The sequence below is a fragment of the Puma concolor genome, chromosome E1, assembly GCF_028749965.1.
Source record: "Puma concolor isolate L17-30 chromosome E1, mPumCon1.1.hap2, whole genome shotgun sequence".
NCBI classification, from domain to species: Eukaryota; Metazoa; Chordata; class Mammalia; order Carnivora; family Felidae; genus Puma; species Puma concolor.
In genome coordinates, this window is record NC_141680.1 from 52,095,324 (window position 1) to 52,113,539 (window position 18,216).

Genomic DNA, 18,216 nt, shown 5'->3' on the forward strand with positions numbered 1-18,216 from the left:
GGCTTCGTGGGGTGATGTATTCACGTCCTGGCGTGGCCATAACCAAGTGCGACAAACCGGACGGCTTAAAACAACAGGAATTTGGGGCGCCTGGGTGGCTCAGTCGCTCAGGTCATGATCTCACGGTTCGGGAGTTCGAGCCCCACCCAGGGCTCACTGCTGTCGCCACAGAGCCTGTTTCGGATCCTCTGTGCCCCACTCTGTCTTTGCCCCTCCCCCAACCACGCCCTCCCTCCCTCTCTCAAAAAACGAATAGACATTTAGAAAATTAAATTAAAGGGGCGCCTGGGTGGCTCAGTCGGTTGAGCGTCCGACTTCGGCTCAGGTCATGATCTCGCGGTCCGTGAGTTCGAGCCCCGCATCGGGCTCTGTGTTGATGGCTCAGATCCTGGAGCCTGTTTGGGATTCTGTGTCTCCCTCTCTCTCTCTGCCCCTCCCCTGTTCATGCTCTGTCTCTCTCTGTCTCAAAAATAAATAAACATTAAAAAAAATTTTTTTTTTAGGGGCGCCTGGGTGGCGCAGTCGGTTAAGCGTCCAACTTCAGCCAGGTCACGATCTCGCAGTCCGTGAGTTCGAGCCCCGCGTCAGGCTCTGGGCTGATGGCTCAGAGCCTGGAGCCTGTTTCCGATTCTGTGTCTCCCTCTCTCTCTGCCCCTCCCCCGTTCATGCTCTGTCTCTCTCTGTCCCAAAAATAAATAAACGTTGAAAAAAAAAAATTAAAAAAAAAAATTTTTTTTTAAAGAAAATTAAATTAAAAAAATAAAACAACAGGAATGTATTCTCTCACAGTTCCGGAGGCCGGGAGGGAAGCATGAAGGTGCCGACAGAGCCATGCCCCACCCCCCCCTCAGGTTCTAGGATGATTTCCTTCCTCGCCTCTTCCAGCTTCTGGGAGCCCCAGGCTTTCCTCAACTTGTGGCAAGAACTCCAACCCTTGCCTTTGTCATCACGTGACCCCCTTCCCTCTGTGTGTCTGTGTCTTCACGTGGCGTTTTCCTCTTGGTCTCTCTCCCCTTCTTTTTAATTTTTTTTTTTAAATCTTTATTTTTGAGAGAGAGACAGAGTGTGAGCAGGGAAGGAGCAGAGAGAGAGAGAGAGAGGGAGACACAGAATCCGAAGCAGGTTCCAGGCTCTGAGCCGTCAGCACAGAGCCCGAAGCAGGGCTCGAACTCACCAACCGTGAGATCACGACCTGAGCCAAAGTCGGATGCTCAACCGACTGAGCCACCCAGGCGCCCCTCTCTCCCCCTCTTATAAGGATTCCAGTTACGTGAGGTTAAGGATTCACCCTAATCCAACACGATCTCACCTTAACTAACTACATCCTCAGTGTAACCATCCAATGAGGTCATATTCTGGGGCTCGGCGGTTAGAACTTCAACGTGCCTTTTTGGGGGACACGATTCAACCCACATCGGGCAGCGATGAGTCAGAAGCCTGAAGAAGTGGGTTGAGCCAGAGCGTGGGGGGTTATGGTGGCCACACAGAAGGAAGTCACTGAAGACTTGGGGTCCGGGGACGGCATGACCCACTGGCATGTTAGCGTGGGCTGGAGAGAGCGAGCCTGGCATCTTGGAAGGTCACTGAAGTGGTTCGGACGAGGGACGACAGCCATATTGACCTTGGGTGGCATCGTTTGGAATGGGAGCTGCTGAAAGAGGGGGAGGTGGGAGACAGACTGGAAGGTGATGCCTCAGTTTCCAGCCGGGTTTACTGGGAGGGAGGCAGACGTGAGGTCTCGGAGAAAGGACTCTGAGCTTGGTTCTGTGCCCATTGAGGCCGAGGTGACGTGTGCCATAACCTGTGGCAGTGAACCTGATGCCCGCATGGTGGCAACAGCAGCCAAGCGGCCTGGAATCCCGCCCATTGGTTCCCAGCTTCCGTGCTATCCTACCTGCCTGGGGCGCCCTCTGCCTCCCCATTTAGCGAATGAGGACACGAGTTACCTTGACTACCACACGTTTGTAGAAACCTACTCCCCACCTGGAGCTCTGCTAGGGGGTTTGTGCACATCGTCCCACCGAATCCCTCAAATGAGCTGGGGAAGTAGGTGTGTTAGGCCCGTTTTGCAGAGGAAGATACTGAGGCCTAGATGCCGTTACCTGTCTTGTCTCACACCAGAGCGGTGGGGGGGAGGCTGGGATTGAACCCAGCTTCGTTTGTCCAAACAAACCCTTCCTATCACTCTCCCTCTGCCTCCCACAGCACTTTTCTTTGTACTTCTCAGATGGGGCCCGTCTTATTTTGTCTTCTTACCCACATGTCTTGACACTCTGAAGTGTGAGCTACTTGCTGGAAAGGACTATGGGTTCCTCCCTGAGCTCCCCCAGCAAGCTCTGCTGTGGTTAGTGGAACTCCAGCGAGGCCCCTGGGCAGTTAGAGGTGACAATCCTGGCACCCTTGCCCAAGGACTGTCTCCATGTACTCTCCGGGGAGTGCTTTCCCTGGAATGGTGCACACAGCTGGGGTAAGACTGCCCCGGGGCCTCCAGTTGCCCCGGGGCCCCACCGGGCTGCCCCTGGGGCCGAGAGGAACCCGATCTTGGAAAACTGGGGCCCGTTTGGCCCTTTCTGTGTGCTCCAGCTCCAGGCTGGGCAGCTCTGATGGAGGGCCTGCAGACCACGAAAATGACTTTGGATCTACTTAGACTGGATGAGAGCCCTCGAGAGGGTTTCCAGCCAGGAATTAATGTTAGTCGATAAACAGGTATTGAGATTACTTCAGCTGCCCCTTGGGAAAGGGGCGGGGAGGGAGAATTGAGGGCAGGGAGGGAAGCGGGGAACAGGGTTCCCACATACAGCTGGACAGATTGTGCACTGCTCAACTCCGGACAGCAGTGTGAATGGCACCTCCCGGGGTTATACAACATGGTGGCCCTGGGGAAGACAATACAGACCATGTAGTGGTCTGGGCAGCATGATACTAGCTTGGACTCGGATGTTACCTGGTAGTTGGAGAGAAATGGGTAGATTCTGGGTATGGTTGGAAGAAGGGTCTTTTCAAGAATGTGCTAGTACTTTGGCTGTGGAGGGGGAGGGGAAGAGAGGAATCAGGGCGAGGCGTTTGGACCAAGTGACTGAGTGGGAGGCGGTGCTGTTCACTGAGATAGGGGACACTGGAAGGCGAGAGCGGGTGTGCAGGGATGAATCTGGAGCAGAACCGGATAAACTTGCAGAGACTGGCAGAGAAACCACCTCGTGGTACGTGGGAGCGACGTCTGGGGCCCGAGGCCAGTGGGCCTTTCTCTTCTTGCTCTGGGAAGCCCAGTGGCCCGAGAGGGGACTGGGGTTCGAGACGGAACCGACGCTGCTGGGCGGGGCCAGCCGTGTGGGCGAGTGACCCGTGCAGCCACACCGGGCTCCGTGCTTTCGGAGGGCCCCTCGCTTGGCTGAAAGCTCTCTCGTTGCCGCCTTGAAATGCTTAGTCCATTGCCAACAAGGGCTCCCTCGTCTTCTTTTGCACAGGGCCCTGCAAACTGTGCAGCTGGTTCTGTTGTGGGAAAGAGCTGACACCCACAGGCGTGGGCCAGCCCGTACAGAGCTTCCGGAATGTGCACATTCAACCCAGAATGAGTCCCGGGGCAGCAGACGCTCTGGACCCAAAGTGCGTCGAGTGCCTGGAGTGTAGTGAGTGCTTTGGAAGCGTGTGCTGTGAGGGGTACGGATTATCACAAGGGGCGGTGAGGACGGTGAGCGGGGAGCGTCCTGCACCTTCCATCTCGGGGAGGAGGGCAGGATAGGCTGGGTAGAGATGATCGTTTGTCTTGGGAGCAAAAGCGTGATCTGCGAGGTGCAACCTGGTTTGGGATTCTAAGAGTGGGGGTTACCGGCTGCCCCCCCCAACACCCAGGACCTTTGTGGCCCCAGGACGTCTGGCAGGTGGGGATGCTTCGGAGGAGTCCCAGAGATGCGCACACAGGGGAGTTGCACATGCCTCCTCCTGGGCTCCCCGAGACAGACAGCCGCCTCGCCGTGGAGCTGGCCGTGCGTGTTGGGGCACAGACCTTCCGTGCCCTCGTTCTGTCGGATGAAGGCAGCCCGCAACCTGCTCCCCAGAGCAGCTGCAGGGCTGGGCCTGCACCTCTTCGGGCTCTCACGGCTCCCTCGTGATGTCCCTTCTGTGCCACTTGTTGCCTTGAAACACGGCGTTAGGGAATTACCCCATCTCCTGGGTAAACTCTGTGGGGCGGAGGCTGTGGGAACCAGCTGGTGTGGGCCAAGGGTGTCTGGAGCGGGGGAAACCCAGTGGAGAACTGTTCTTTCCAGAAGCACCAGTTCCCGGAACCATGGCTGTCGCACGCGGCCTCCCGTTTCCAGGCAGGACTCGGGTGAGACCCGACGTTCAGGTGCCTGGTGTTTCTCTGGAAGGTTATCAGGACTGGAAACTCCCGGGCCAAACCCGAATCGATCGATCACATCAGGGTTTTGTCATCTTTTCTCCAGAAGCTCCTCTGAGGCCCCGTTAGCAATTCTCTCAGCTGCATTTCGACACGGGTATGCCTGTGCGCACATGCCTACGTGAGCCATGCCAGTCTTTGGATGATGAAGCCTCAAAGCCTCTTCTTGTGCCAACACCCCGTGCCGCCTCCCTCACCCTGGGCCTGGGGGGACCGGGCACGTTTCCTTTCTGCGTAAAAAGCTCACTCCGTCTCCTCCGCCCACTGTGGAGTGGGTGTCTCCCGGCCCCTTCCCTTTGGCTTTGCAGGCATGCTCTGGAGTTCCTAGCGGGGACAGTGCGGTTAAATGGCACACGCATGGGATTTGGAGTTGGACGGGCGTGAGTTGGAAGACCGCCCTTGGATACCTGGCTTCGTGGTGTAAGGCTGAGGGCAGGGGTGGAGCAGAGTGCCTGGGGACACGCTGTGTCTCTCCCGTGTCCCACTGCCTCAGTTTCCCCATCTGTAACGGGAGTCCTTACAATACACATCCTACAGGCTGCTGTGTTAGACAAGTTAACACACGTAAAGGGCCATGTCCACAGTTAGCGCTAAGTACGTGTTTATGACCATCCCTAGTGAAGTAGAAATGACCTCGTAAGGCTTTTGTTCAGAAAGCAAACTGTAAGGTCATCGAGGACAGAGACTATACCTTTGCTTCCTTAGCACCTATCAGAGCTGCCCCGGCTTGCTGCTTGCCGGTATCTTGGGAATAAAAGGAAAGGAATGATAGATCACCACCTTGGTTTTGAATGAGTATTTTCTCCGGGAGCCTGGGTGGCCCAGTCGGTTAAGCGTCTGACTTCGGCTCAGGTCATGATCTCGAGGTTCGTGGGTTCGAGCCCCCATCGGGCTCTGTGCTGACGGCTCGGAGCCTAGAGCCTGCTTCGGATTCTGTGTCTGCCTCTCTCTCTGCCCCTCCCCCACTTTCTCTCTCTCTCTCTTTTTCTCTCTCTCAAAAATAAATAAAACGTCAAATGAGTATTTTCTCATCCGAAGAACTACAGATCTGACCCCCAGCTTAACGGGCCTTTTCTCCTACCTGAGACATTCTCTTCAGGCGTTTTCCTCTTAGTCTGTAAGATTTGGGTTTTGTTTTTTTTTTTTTTTTTTTTTTTTATTGAAGTGAAATTCACATGACCTAAAACGAACCATTTTAAAGCGAACAATTCAGTGACAATTAGTACCTTTAAAAAAAATTTTTTTTAATGTTTTATTTATTTTTGAGACAGAGAGAGACAGAGCATGAGCAGGGGAGGGGCAGACAGAGAGGGAGACACAGAATCCGAAGCGGGCTCCAGGCTCTGAGCTGTCAGCACAGAGCCCGATGCGGCGCTCAAACTCACAAACCAAGAGATCATGACCTGAGCTGAAGTTGGACGCTTAACCCACCGAGCCAGCCAGGCACCCCGATGTTTATTTATTTTTGAGAAAGAGAGAGAGAACAGGCAGAGGAGGGAGGCTAGAGGATCCAAAGCCGACTCCACGCTGACAGCAGAGAGGCTGACTCAGGGCTCGATCCCATGAACTGTGAGATCCCGACCTGAGCCCAAACTAAGAGTCGGACACTTAACCTAGGGAACCACCAGACGCCCCTAGGCTTGAGTGTAACATTTTTTTAAAAGACAGAGAAAAAAGGAAAGAAACAAGAAAAGAGGAAACCACTGTGTTGCTGGGGGGGTTGCAGACCTCACTGCTCTTTAGGGCCAGCACCTCTGCAAATGCCAAGGTCATGGCGAAGGGCAGGGCGTTCAGGGCCCTGCTGGCTGCACCCAGGCTGGGGGGTCGCTCCGGAGGGCGTCTCTGAGGGACGAGGGACGTGAAAACATTATAGACTCGTAAGGGCTTTCTTTTTAGTACAGTTGGTCCTCGTAGGGGGGAGAGAGGCTGCAGGTGGAGTCCCTTTATTTATTTATTTTTAAATGTTTTATTTATTTTTAAGAGACAGGGCACACAAGCAGGGAGGGGCAGAGAGAGAGGGGGACAGAGGATCCAAGCAGGCTCCGCGTCGACAGCAGAGAGCCTGATGTGGGCTCAAACGCACAAACCTTGAGATCATGACCTGAAGTCATGGGTCTTAGCCGCTAAGCCGACTGAGCCACCCAGGCGCCCCAGGTGGAGTCCCTTTTAAACACTGTTTTAAGCCTCTGTGTCCCAAGTCTTCTGACCGAATTGCTGGATCTGAGTGAGAGGCAGGGATTTGTACGCATTTCCCCATTTTCTTGCCCCAGGCTGGCCTCTGCGGGGGCACAGAAAACAAGGAACTGTCCCCAGGCTGGTCTAAGCCCCTGAGCAAGTACTGCCCCGGGCAGGAGGACTGCCTGGGCAAATGGCCGGTCCTGGTCTAGAGCTGCTGTCACTGGGTTTGGGGACCACCGCCGTCCAGGTCTGGGGTTATGGCGGAGACCTGAGGCTATAGTGCAGGTGGCAGGCGGTGACCCAGACTCTGGAGTGTGGGGGAGGAGTGTTTAAACGTGACTGCTCTCTGTGACCTCATCCCCTGCTTTCACATGGGTCCCCGATGTCACATCTCTTCGTGACACTTCGATGAGCAAACTCCACGTCAGCATGTTATCTTTAAAACTGTTGGGAAGGTGCCACTTTTGGTGACATCCCACCCCACCCCCCACTTCCCAGTAATGGTTAATTTTAGGTTTGGTTACATTTTCTATTAAAAAAAAATTTTTTTTTAACATATATTCATTTTTGAGAGAGAAACAGAGCCCAAGTGAGAGAGGGGCAGAGAGAGAAGGAGACACAGAATCGGGAGCGGGCTCCAGGCTCCGAGCTGTAGCCCAGAGCCCGACGCGGGGCTCGAACTCACGGGCCGTGAGATCATGACCTGAGCCGAAGTCGGTGCTCAACCGACTGAGCCACCCAGGGGCCCCGAGGTTGGGTTACATTTTCAATGAAGTTGTTGGGAAGGAAAGACCCTTCTCTTCCCCTCTCCTCCCTCCTCACCGTCCTCCCTCCTCCCCTCCACCCTGTATTTGTAGAGCCCAGTTTTAGGAGCCCGAGATAAGCGGTGAGCGACAGGCAAAGCCTTCCTCCCAGGGAGCTTGCATGGAGGGAAGTTGGCCCAGAAAGAAAGGACATAAAAATAAACCAGGTAATTCGGGTTGGGATCAGTGTTACCAACTATGCACTCAGGGTGCCTGATGAGAGGGCAGCGGAGGCCCCCTTGCGGGAAAACTGAACGGGGAGGATGGGCCATGCAAAGGTCTGGGTGAGCGTGCCAGGTGCAGGCCGACCTTGGGAAGGAGCTGGCAATCTGCAGATCCTAAAAAAGACCCAGAAGCCCCCTGTGCTGGCGCCTGAGGGAGGCAGGGAAGGAGAGGCCTGAAAGGCGGACTGCGAGGGAGCGCGCTTTCAGGGCGCACCAGGCAATCGTTTTAGAGTATTAAGCAGTGGTCACAGGAGCACTTTTAAAGGCCCCCCAACCCCCTCCCACCGGCCCCTAGGTGAGGATGGGTCATATGTGGAGAGGAGGAGAGAGGCGCTGAGCTTGGCTTTGCTCTGCTGACCTGGCGCCTGTGGGCCAGTCCCTTATCCACCCCAGGACCTTAGGCTTCGCTCTGCCCGGCATGGCTGAGCTCGCCCGCCGGGCTCCCAGCAGCCTGGATGCACATGGTTCTGCGGTGCTTACCTGACCTTTAAGCCACCTGTCCTCCCTGCCCTCCTGGCCAGCCTGGCCACCCATCCTGTCACAGCTCTGCTCATTCTAGACTCCAGATTGTCATCCTTTTGAAACTTTTAATGTTAAATATTAATATTAAGTTTTAATAATAAAAATCTCCAATATAAAGGAAAATGAAAAGGACAGTATACTCAATTGTTATTAGCATTTTGCCATTTTTATTTGTACTCGCTCTGTCTATAAAGAAGGTGGGTTTTTTTTTTTTGAGTCATTCTAAGGGTGTAGATATTATTATATTTTATTATAAACACTATAGCATACATCTCTCAAGAATAAAAACATTCTTGGGGCTCCGGGTGGTTCAGTCGGTTAAGCGTCTGACTTTGGCCCAGGTCAGGATCGCATGGTCCATGAGTTCGAGCCCCACGTGGGGCTCTGTGCTGATGGCTCAGAGCTTGGAGCCTGCTTCGGATTCTGTGTCTGTCTCTCTCTCTGCCCCTCCCCCACTCACGCTCTGTCTGTCTCTCTCTCTCTCTCAAAAAAAAAGAATACCAGCATTCTTAATGTAACAAAAACTTTCTTTTTTTTTAAGTTTATTTATTTTGAGAGAGAATATGCACGTGTGCATGCGTGCTTATGTGAGTCAGGGAGGGGCAGAGACATAGGGAGAGAGAAAGAATACCAAGCAGGCCCCTCACTGTCAACACAGAGCCCCGACGTGGGGTTTGATCTCATGAACTGTGAGATTATGATGGGAGCCAAAATCAAGAGTCTGATGCTTAACCAACTGAGCTTAACCAAGTGGGCCCCTAAAGTCTTTCCGAACGTAGTAAAAATATATTCTAAATGTAATAAAAATGTCTATTTTTTTTTATTATGTAGTAGACAATGGAAGATTATTTAGCTGTAAAAGAAGGAAATCTGCCGTTTTGACAACGTGGGTTGGACCTTGTAGACATCATACTAGGTAAAAGAAGTGAGACAAAGACAAATATTATATGATCTCAATTATATGTGAAATCTAAAAAAAAAAAAAAAAAAAAAAAAGAATTTCTAGATGCGGAGAACAGAGTGGTGGTTGCCAGGGGTAGGGGTGGGGGAAATGGGTGAAGGGGTCCAAAGGTGCAAACTTCCAGTCATGAGATAAGTAAGCTCTAAGGCACGGAACTCACAGCACGGTGACTATAATTAACAACACCGGGGCGCCTGGGTGGCGCAGTTGGTTAAGCGTCCGGCTTCAGCCAGGTCACGTTCTCGCGGTCCGTGAGTTCGAGCCCCGCGTCGGGCTCTGGGCTGATGGCTCAGAGCCTGGAGCCTGTTTCCGATTCTGTGTCTCCCTCTCTCTCTGCCCCTCCCCCGTTCATGCTCTGTCTCTCTCTGTCCCAAAAATAAATAAACGTTGAAAAAAAAATTTAATTAACAACACCGTCTTGTGCGTTTGAAAGTTGATAAGAGAGCAGATCTCAAAAATTCTCATCACACGTACACACAAAGGGTAGCTATGTGTGAAGTGAGGTCTGTTCACCAAACTTATTGCGGGTATCGTTTCGCAGTAAATACATGTGTCAAATCGTTATGTCGTACGCCTTCAGTGAATACGATGTTATATGCCAATACAACCAGAAGAAAAAAAAAGAACAAAAACATTCCTCTACTTGGCTGTAATCCAGAAAATGGACAACGATTCCCCCCACGGCATCTTACAGGCAGCTCCTATCAAGTTTCTCTAATTAGCCCCCAAATGTGCTCTTGGCACGTTTGAACTGGAATCCAGCCAAGGGTCACGTATTACATTTGGGTTGTCTCTTTAGTGTCCTTTAGTGTAGAATATCCCCCACTATGCCACTTTTTGCTCGGATATTGACTTTTTGAAGAACTACACCAGTTGTGGTGGAGTGTCGTAGAATGTTGTCAGATGGTTTGTTAAGATTATTTCCTTGTGGTGTCAGTTAATCTGTTCCGTCAGCTGTATTTCCTGTAACCTGGAAATTAGGTCCAGAGGCATGATGAGATTCAGGTTCAATGCTCTTGATAAGAATCCTTGATGATATCAACTTCACATACTTCACAACTTCACATTGGGAGACCCACACGGCCAGTTGCGACATTAAGTGTAATCACGTTCCTTGAGGGCAAGAAAATGGTTAGACTTCTTTTATATTTCTCCACAGTGTCTAAAAAAGAAGGCTGGGCATCCAGTATTGTGTAGCAGATACAGCCGATTCTTGTCACTGGCAATAGTTACTCTATAAAGTCACCGCGAACGCTGGATCGCGGAATACCGAACCATTGCTTCTAGGGGATCTGCAGAGTTAGACTCCTGTGAGCCTCTGGTTACATTTTTGCCAACAGATCACTACAGAACCTTGTTTTGCCCTTGTGTGTTTCTGTTTAAAGACGTCTTGTGTACTGTGGTTTTTGATTCGTTAACACGGAGCTCATGGCAGACCGCACCTTAACTCGTTCCTGAATGAAGCTTGTCGAACACTTGTATTTGCTCCATGAGGCACATCACAGCCTTTTTGCACTTGGGAGCGGTAGGCAGCCCTTCAGTCTTACTCTTGGGGACCATTTGACAGAGCAAAATCACCAACAGAAAGCACAGAAATGCCAAAACTGTAGCACTCAATGGACGGTGGAAAGGAAGGCACTCGCTTGCAGTACGAGAGCCACACCAAGGAGGCCGCCTTCTTCAGCCTCAGCTAGGGATGTGCGTGTTGCAAAACACAAAGTTTTGGAGCACCTTGGAATGTCCACGAGTGACCGCTTAAGAGCCACAGGTATTGATTTTAGAGATACAAATTTTAGTGACTGGATGAATGCAAAGTGTGGGATAAACAGGATCAACAGGATCCACTAAATATTCTGGATGAAGACAATTTGAATTAGCTGTGTGACCTTGAATTAGTTGCACGACCCTTTCTGAGCTTCATTTTCCTCAGCTGGTCTTGGAGCTTTTCCCAGCCCTGGGATCCTGGGGACTAGGTGGGAATCGAGTTTCTCTCGGTTTGGCTTTCTGGGGATAGACGGACCCCATCACCTTTCTTTCTGTGCAGGTTTGTGGATTTCCATGCAGCTGCCTCCACCTGCTCCCCCTCCAGGGCCTCCCTGCTCACCGGACGGCTCGGCCTTCGCAATGGAGTCACGCACAACTTTGCGGTCACTTCCGTGGGGGGTCTTCCGCTCAATGAGACCACCTTGGCTGAGGTGCTGCGGCAAGCTGGCTATGTCACTGGGATGATAGGTAACCCTGGAGCTCCGCAGCCGGGACCCCCACCTCCCATAGCACTTATGGGGTGCCCGCTTTGTGTTTGGGTAGCCCCAACGTGCCACCACCCTCTTCTGTTCATGTCTGCTTTTTGTTGATTTCCTGCTGTCAATGTTAGGAAGGCTCTCAGCTATAAGTAACTGAAGAGATCTAACAGGGAACCAAAACCATCAATGGAGTGGTTTTCCTCCCATTGTAACAACTTAGAGGCGAGTGATTGCTTTCATTGGCTGCGCGGCTCAAGGAAACCATTTCTGTTTTTTCTGCTCTTTTTGTCCTCCCGCTTGTTGCCTCTTGGTTGCGACAGAGCTGCTCAGTACCATTCGCCATAATTTGGCCTCAAGGAAGGAGAAACAGACGGGAGGAGGTGCCAGCCTCCCGTGGCCTCCTGTATTCACTTCTCCTGAGAGAGCGAATCTGTTCTCAGACATTCCCCCTCCCTCCGGGCAGAAACGCACTTAAATCTCCTCGGTGGATTTCTACGGCCACACCTTGCCGCAGGGAAGGCTGGGAAAACTGGGGTTAGGATTACAATGATCGACTTGGCTTTGGGCACGGGTCTCCGATCCCCTGAACAAAACCGAAGTTCTGTTAGCAGGACAAGTGGGGGCATGGGTGTAAGGTAGGCAAACAGCGGCATCTGCCACGCCTTCCAGTGGCTTCCTTTCTCAAATTTCTGGAGGCACCTCTTACTCAACATGTGCTACACGCCAGGTAGTGAGCTAAGTTTTTCTTTGCATCAGGGTAGGGAGATCCCTTGTGAGATGATAATTTCCCCCAGGATGTATGTTCGAAGATTGACTTTCAGACGGGTGGAGAGACCTGTTCAGTGTCGCCCACCCTGTGGCGGGAGGATCTAGACAGGTGTCTCCGCCCAGCCTCCCTCCGATGCTTTGCTCCACCGCTGGCCTTCCCTCCAGAGGCCAAGGCAACGCAGCAGTCCCAACAGCACCCGTAGGCTGCCTGTGCTTGTTGTTCTGACTTTCCAAGAGCTGGGTCCACTGGGATTCCTGCCTCCCTTCTTACACGACGTGGCAAGGGAGGGTTTCCAACAAACAGGATGGCGGCGAGGGTCCCTGTGGGGGTGTTCTTGATGCCTGGAGCGCCCGTGTTAACCTGTAGGAGGCTCCGGTTTCTGGTATCGGCCCCACCTTCTCCTCTGGATCGAGGAGCCCCACATACTTTTACAGAAGGTCAGACTGGAGCCTGGCATTCATTGGCCCAGGCGGGCGAGCCCCAGGGGGAGGGGCTACGAACTAAGATCTCTCCTTTTCCAACCCTTCCTGCCCGTACCCGGGAGGTATAATTACCCTGAAGCTCCCACGAGGGGCTGAGTATCCTTATTGGCCCCATCACACGCATCCCTGTCGTGGTCACAGCCTGGAAGGGTTTGGCCCCTGGGAGTCGGCTGGGCTGTACCTGAGCTGGGTTTGCTGTGGCTTGCCCTTCCCTCTTCATGCCCTTGAACTCCCCGTGAGCCACTGATTGCACATTAACTCTCCCTTCCCCATCCGGTCTACCTTTTGCGTCTTAGAGACTGGATATTCGGCCACGTTGTGTTGTGATTATGAGTTCCCTGTAAGCATGCTTGTGGGAAAAACAAAACACCCACCGAAGCGATCTCAAGACCGTGGGCACCACTCACACTTTGCTTCTAACCTTGGTTTAGGGTCTTGTATACATACGACTAGGTCCTCCTTTTAACCCCTTCCTCATATCTTATATTTCTTCTTTTGACATTTTTTTAAAGTTGTATTTATTTTGAGAGAGAGAGAGAGAGAGTACCAAGCAGGCTCCTCATTGTGAGCCCAATGCGGGGCTTGAACCCACGAACCACAAGATCATGACCTGAACTGAAGTCGGACTCTTAACCGACTGAGCCACCCAGGGGCCCCTTGTTTTATATCTCTGTGTAATACAATTTTACCTATTTATTAGAATTTTAATGATCTTAGAAATAGCTTAAACATTTTACTTATATATTTTTTAATTTTTCTTAGTGCTTATTTTTGAGGGAGAGAGAGAGAGAGACAGAGCATGAGCAGGGGAAGGGCAGAAAGAGAGAGGGAGACACAGAATGTGAAGCAGGCTCCAGGCTCTGAGCTGTCAGCACAGAGCCCGACGCGGGGCTCGAACTCACAAACGGCGAGATCATGACGGGAGCCAAAGTCGGAGGCTTAACCGACTGAGCCACCTTATTTTATAAGGTGCCCCTTATTTTATAGTTCTGTGTAATACATTTTATCTATTTATTAGAATTTTAATAATCTTAGAAACAGCTTAAACATTTTAATATAATTTTGGATTTCCACGTGATGCTTAATCCAAGCCTTCCACATGAGTGCTTAACCCATTTCCCCTCTATCTTATGTTACATTTTTTTTTTCAAACCCACAGAGCAGTTGCAAAAAGGGAATAATAGACACCCCTGTACCCTTTACCTAGATTCCCTGGTTATTACCTTTTGCTGCATGCATTTGTCTCTAAAAGAGAGTTTGGTAGTATTTCATCGAGGCCTTGCAAAGTAACTTGCTTCAGCCACAGTCCTGTGGTTGCCTGTTTCTTTCTTTCCCTTGGGCATCATTCAGAGCTGCCGCTGTTAAGATCTGTGTACTGCGTTCTCTGCCCCTTGCCTCGTGGCTGGTTTCCCTGGGATCCCTGCTTCTCAAAGCGGAATTAGCAGGTCAGAAAGCTCAAACGTGGTCAGAGTTTTTGCCGCACATCACCCAGTCATTCTCCCCAAAGAAACGCATTTACAGAGTGAGGCGCAGCCGTGAATTTTAACTTCCTCCTTTGCTGTCCAGGTGAGGGTCTCTTCACTGGGGCAGCAGCAGGCCGGGGTGGGGAGTGGGGAGGTGGTCCCTGTGCAGGCTCCGTGGGCTGCTGATGTTGGTCAGAGAGCATGATGAAACCAGGAGGGAACCAGGCATCTCCAAGTCTATCTGGAGCGCACACCTGTCCTCCGAGCTTTGGCAGGGGCCCCAGCGCAGGAGGGTAGAGCAGGTGCAGTGGGCTACATGGGGTCGCTGTGGGCACTGAATGCTCTTAGAGGAGCAGAAGCTCAGCCTGCTGGCTTCTCTGGGCCCTTGGGAAAGGCTTGTCTTCCTTTTCACTCTGTGCTTTCCTGGGTAGAACCTGACTCATCCTGGCTCCCTCTCAGTCCCAGAGAGCGAGGCTTGGCTTTCACACAGCATTTACAGCCTCTCTTTGCTCGTCCTCAGGAAAGGACAGCACTGATGGGGAACTGAGTATGTGATCAGCTCCCCAAAGGCGCTGGGAGCCCCCACGGGGATTCGTCTGAAAGTCTCTCTCTTGCTTTCCTACAGGCAAATGGCATCTCGGGCACCATGGATCTTACCACCCCAACTTCCGCGGTAAGAATTCTTTGGGGAATTTGTTACCTGGGAAACAGGAAGTAAAGATCTTGGTGTAAAAGGATTCCATTAACATTTAAGCCATCCTGCGCCTGGGGTACACCTCTCCCGAGTTAGGACATCTTTATTCACAGGGTCACTTAGGTGCATTTGGGGGACCCAGGGCTCCCCTTGGTGTCATGCCCTTCTCGCGTGGCATCTTTCCTGGACACCCCCCTCTTTGGTGTCTGTTTGCCCTTTCTGGTCTTCCCATCGTGAGCCCATCCGTGGCCACGTCTCAGGGCACATTTGGCCCCGTGAGGTCCAGACATGTCCAGTGTCATAGCAAGTACAAATTGTCCCGAGGGTTCACAGAAGCAGATCATCCACCCAAACGGGAGATGCTCTCTCTGGCCTTCTTCCTGCAGCCGTTCACCGCCTCAGATTTCCGACGCTCGGGGCCTTGGAGAATAGGCCAAGATCGAGCTGCCTGAGCCAACGATCTGAAAGTCAGTGTGCTGATGGATAAGCTCTCTGAATGTCCAATTCACCGAATTTTCGATGGCTTTCCAAAGTTGTGGTTTTTGCCTCTGCTCTCCCCCTGACCTGCCTCTTCCATTTCATATGAGAGTCCTCCTCGGACTTTCTCTTCAAGGCAGTTGATCATTACGTCAACTTCCATGGCTTCTCCCCTGTCGCTACTTGGCATGCGCTTCTCTGCTACCCTGCTATTGGAGAAACAAATGGATGGCTTTCTCCTTGAACACGGTTCTCTATTTTGTAGACTTCTCCCCTCCTCCGTCCCAATGCCTCCCTCTATTTCCATGCAATGTTCTCTCCTAGACATGGGGGAACATGTGTGTCTGAAGATCTTTGCGTTTGGAGAATGGCTTTCAGAGAACCAGCCTGCAACCAGCCTTCAGCCTCGGGCTCCCGCTGGGAGAGCACCCTCTCCAACTCCCTCCTCCTCTCCGGTGCTCCTTCCTCCCCCTCTCTTCCCTTGTGCCCCATTTTCCAGCTGGGCTGCCGTGGCATCTTCTACATGTGCTTTTTAAGAACGGCAGGTGAAGGAAGTGTGGACCTGGCTTTTCCACTGACTAAAAATTAGTGCAGAACTTACTTTTCCCACTTGGTCGTTCTTCCTCCTTGACAAGTGAGGAGGTTGAACCAGATCAGGGTGTCGACACCTTGAGTGCGTATTTCTGGAGTTCCTGTGATGAGGGATACTGAGAGTGGATCTTGCTCGGCAGGAAGTGGTGCCATCTTGGATTCGTGGCGTCTGCCATTGGGACTGAGAAGCGAGAGCACCTGCCATATACTTGTGCCCCTGGACCAGATAGTCTGGAAAGGCCTGCCGACTTGGGCATTCTGAGGTGCCTTGTTTCCCATCTCCAGGTTTACTCATATCGCCTCCTGCTTCTTGTATCTCTTCCCTGGTACCCTGTCCTCGTTCTCCATTCCCCGCATCCCAACCTCTTACAGTTTCATCTATATATCTTGCTTCCCCTTCAGTCTCTTGAGGGCAGTCTCTTTTCTTCCTTGAAGTACCATGCATGTTCTTGATTTTCATCAAATGCTTACTGAGTGTGTTCATAACTGCCCCGGGATGGTAGGTGTTCAATAATTCTCTCCACTTCCTCCCACTCTGGGTTAACTCTAATCCCAAGATGTTTTGCAAATCTAGTCTTACAGCCAGAACCCAGCAAAGAGTTTTCTTTGCATACTACAAAGGGATATTAATCAAATCCTCTTTTAATTATATACTCCACAGCACTGCAGTATTAAATCATGGAAAATTAAATTTTTGTCCTGGGTGTAAGAATGCAGGCTCACAGCACAGAAGCCAAGTGGGGGTGCTCACCGATTGCTTCTCTTCCAGGTTTTGATTACTACTTTGGAATCCCATACAGCCACGACATGGGCTGCACCGATACCCCGGGCTACAACCACCCTCCTTGTCCAGCGTGTCCACGGGGGGACGGGGACGGACCGTCAAGGTAATCCGATCCAAGGAACAGAGAGTGGGCTCCAGAGCAAGGTGAAGTCCTAAGGGTGTAGTCCCCCAGGAGGGGGCGGGGAAGGGAAGCCTTAGCTGGCTCATGAATAACACGGTAGTTAACATAATAATGGCCGTTTATTGAGAAATTGTCACGGGCTCTGGAAGCCGTGGGACCACTGCGTGCGGTGGGTATTTATCTTGACCTTGCAAGTAAGGAAACCAGTGAAGGTACAGGGAAGTGCCCGCTTGCCCAGGTCACCCCGGAGCTGTAAGAGGTAGAGACACGGGTTCCCCGTCTGGGTCCCTCTGAGTCTAGACCCTACTCGCTGCACGAAGGGTGGTCGCTGGCCCAGCAGCGTGGCAGTCATCCGGGTGCCTGTTAGAAAAGCAGAATTTCAGACGCCCACCCCTCCATCCCAGGCCTCCCTTTTCGCAAGACGCCAGGTGGCTTCGTGTGCACGTCGCAGGGGGAGAAGTGAAGTGTGATATGTCTTGTCGCTGCCCTCCTTACCAGCTGCGGCTTGGGGGGCACATCTGTGGTCACACTTGGTATGACATGTCAGCCAGGCCCCTTTAAATCCGTGTTAAAGGGGCGCCTGGGTGGCGCAGTCGGTTAAGCGTCCGACTTCAGCCAGGTCACGATCTCGCGGTCCGTGAGTTCGAGCCCTGCGTCGGGCTCTGGGCTGATGGCTCGGAGCCTGGAGCCTGTTTCCGATTCTGTGTCTCCCTCTCTCTCTGCCCCTCCCCCGTTCATGCTCTGTCTCTCTCTGTCCCAAAAATAAATAAAAACGTTGAAAAAATAAATAAATAAATCCATGTTAAATCGAATAGAAAAGAAAAGGGGGGGGTGGCTTAGTGGGAGATGGGGGGGGGGGAAGGGAGATATTTTAGCTGATGGTGGAGTTGCCACAAGGTCATAAAAACCTAAAACACGTGACACCAACGATGGGGTTAGCATGAGGATGCCCAGTAGAGTCATAACCTTTTCCTCTTTTTCACAGACTGTGGCCTTGACGATTATTGACCCCAGTCTCACCTTGTCCCCCAAGCTTTTGTAAGGGGGGGCGGGGTTTGCATCAAAGTGTGATGAGGGATTTTCGTCTCTTTCCGATGCTTATCTGCACCACGAGGACAGAGTTCCTCCCGGAGATGGCTCTCAGTACCCTTTCTCTCTCCACGTTTCTCGGCTTCTCTCCTGGTCCCCTGGCGGCCAGGGCAGAGGGCCTCGGTGTTTATGGAGTTGCTAGTATGCCGTACAACGTGCAAAGTGCTAACCATTTGTTGTCTTGTTTGGCCCTTTCAGAGGGCAGGGGCGCGCTGCAGGTGAGGAGTCGGGCTCTGAGAGCTTAGGTGGGGGCGCCTGGGGTTTAGTCAACTAAGCTCCCGACTCTTGATTTCGGCTCAGGTCATGATCTCCCAGTTCATGAGTTTGAGCCCCTCGCCTGGCTCTGCACTGACAGGGCGGAGCCTGCTTGGGATTTTCTGTCTCTCCCTCTCTCTCTGCCCCTCCCCTGCTCCCTCAAA

General features: G+C 52.1%; 1 protein-coding gene across 4 annotated transcripts in view; it reads left to right on the plus strand.

Moving 5' to 3' along the window:
- Nucleotides 1–18,216, plus strand: part of ARSG (arylsulfatase G) — a 109,820-nt gene that overhangs the window by 51,697 nt on the left and 39,907 nt on the right. For all 4 annotated transcript variants that reach the window (XM_086687840.1, XM_086687841.1, XM_086687843.1 and 1 more), the window contains exons 3-5: nt 11,129–11,316; nt 14,667–14,714; nt 16,573–16,690. In XM_086687840.1, coding sequence (XP_086543966.1) covers nt 11,129–11,316; nt 14,667–14,714; nt 16,573–16,690 — 354 coding nt within the window. The remainder of the gene's footprint in view (nt 1–11,128; nt 11,317–14,666; nt 14,715–16,572; nt 16,691–18,216) is intronic.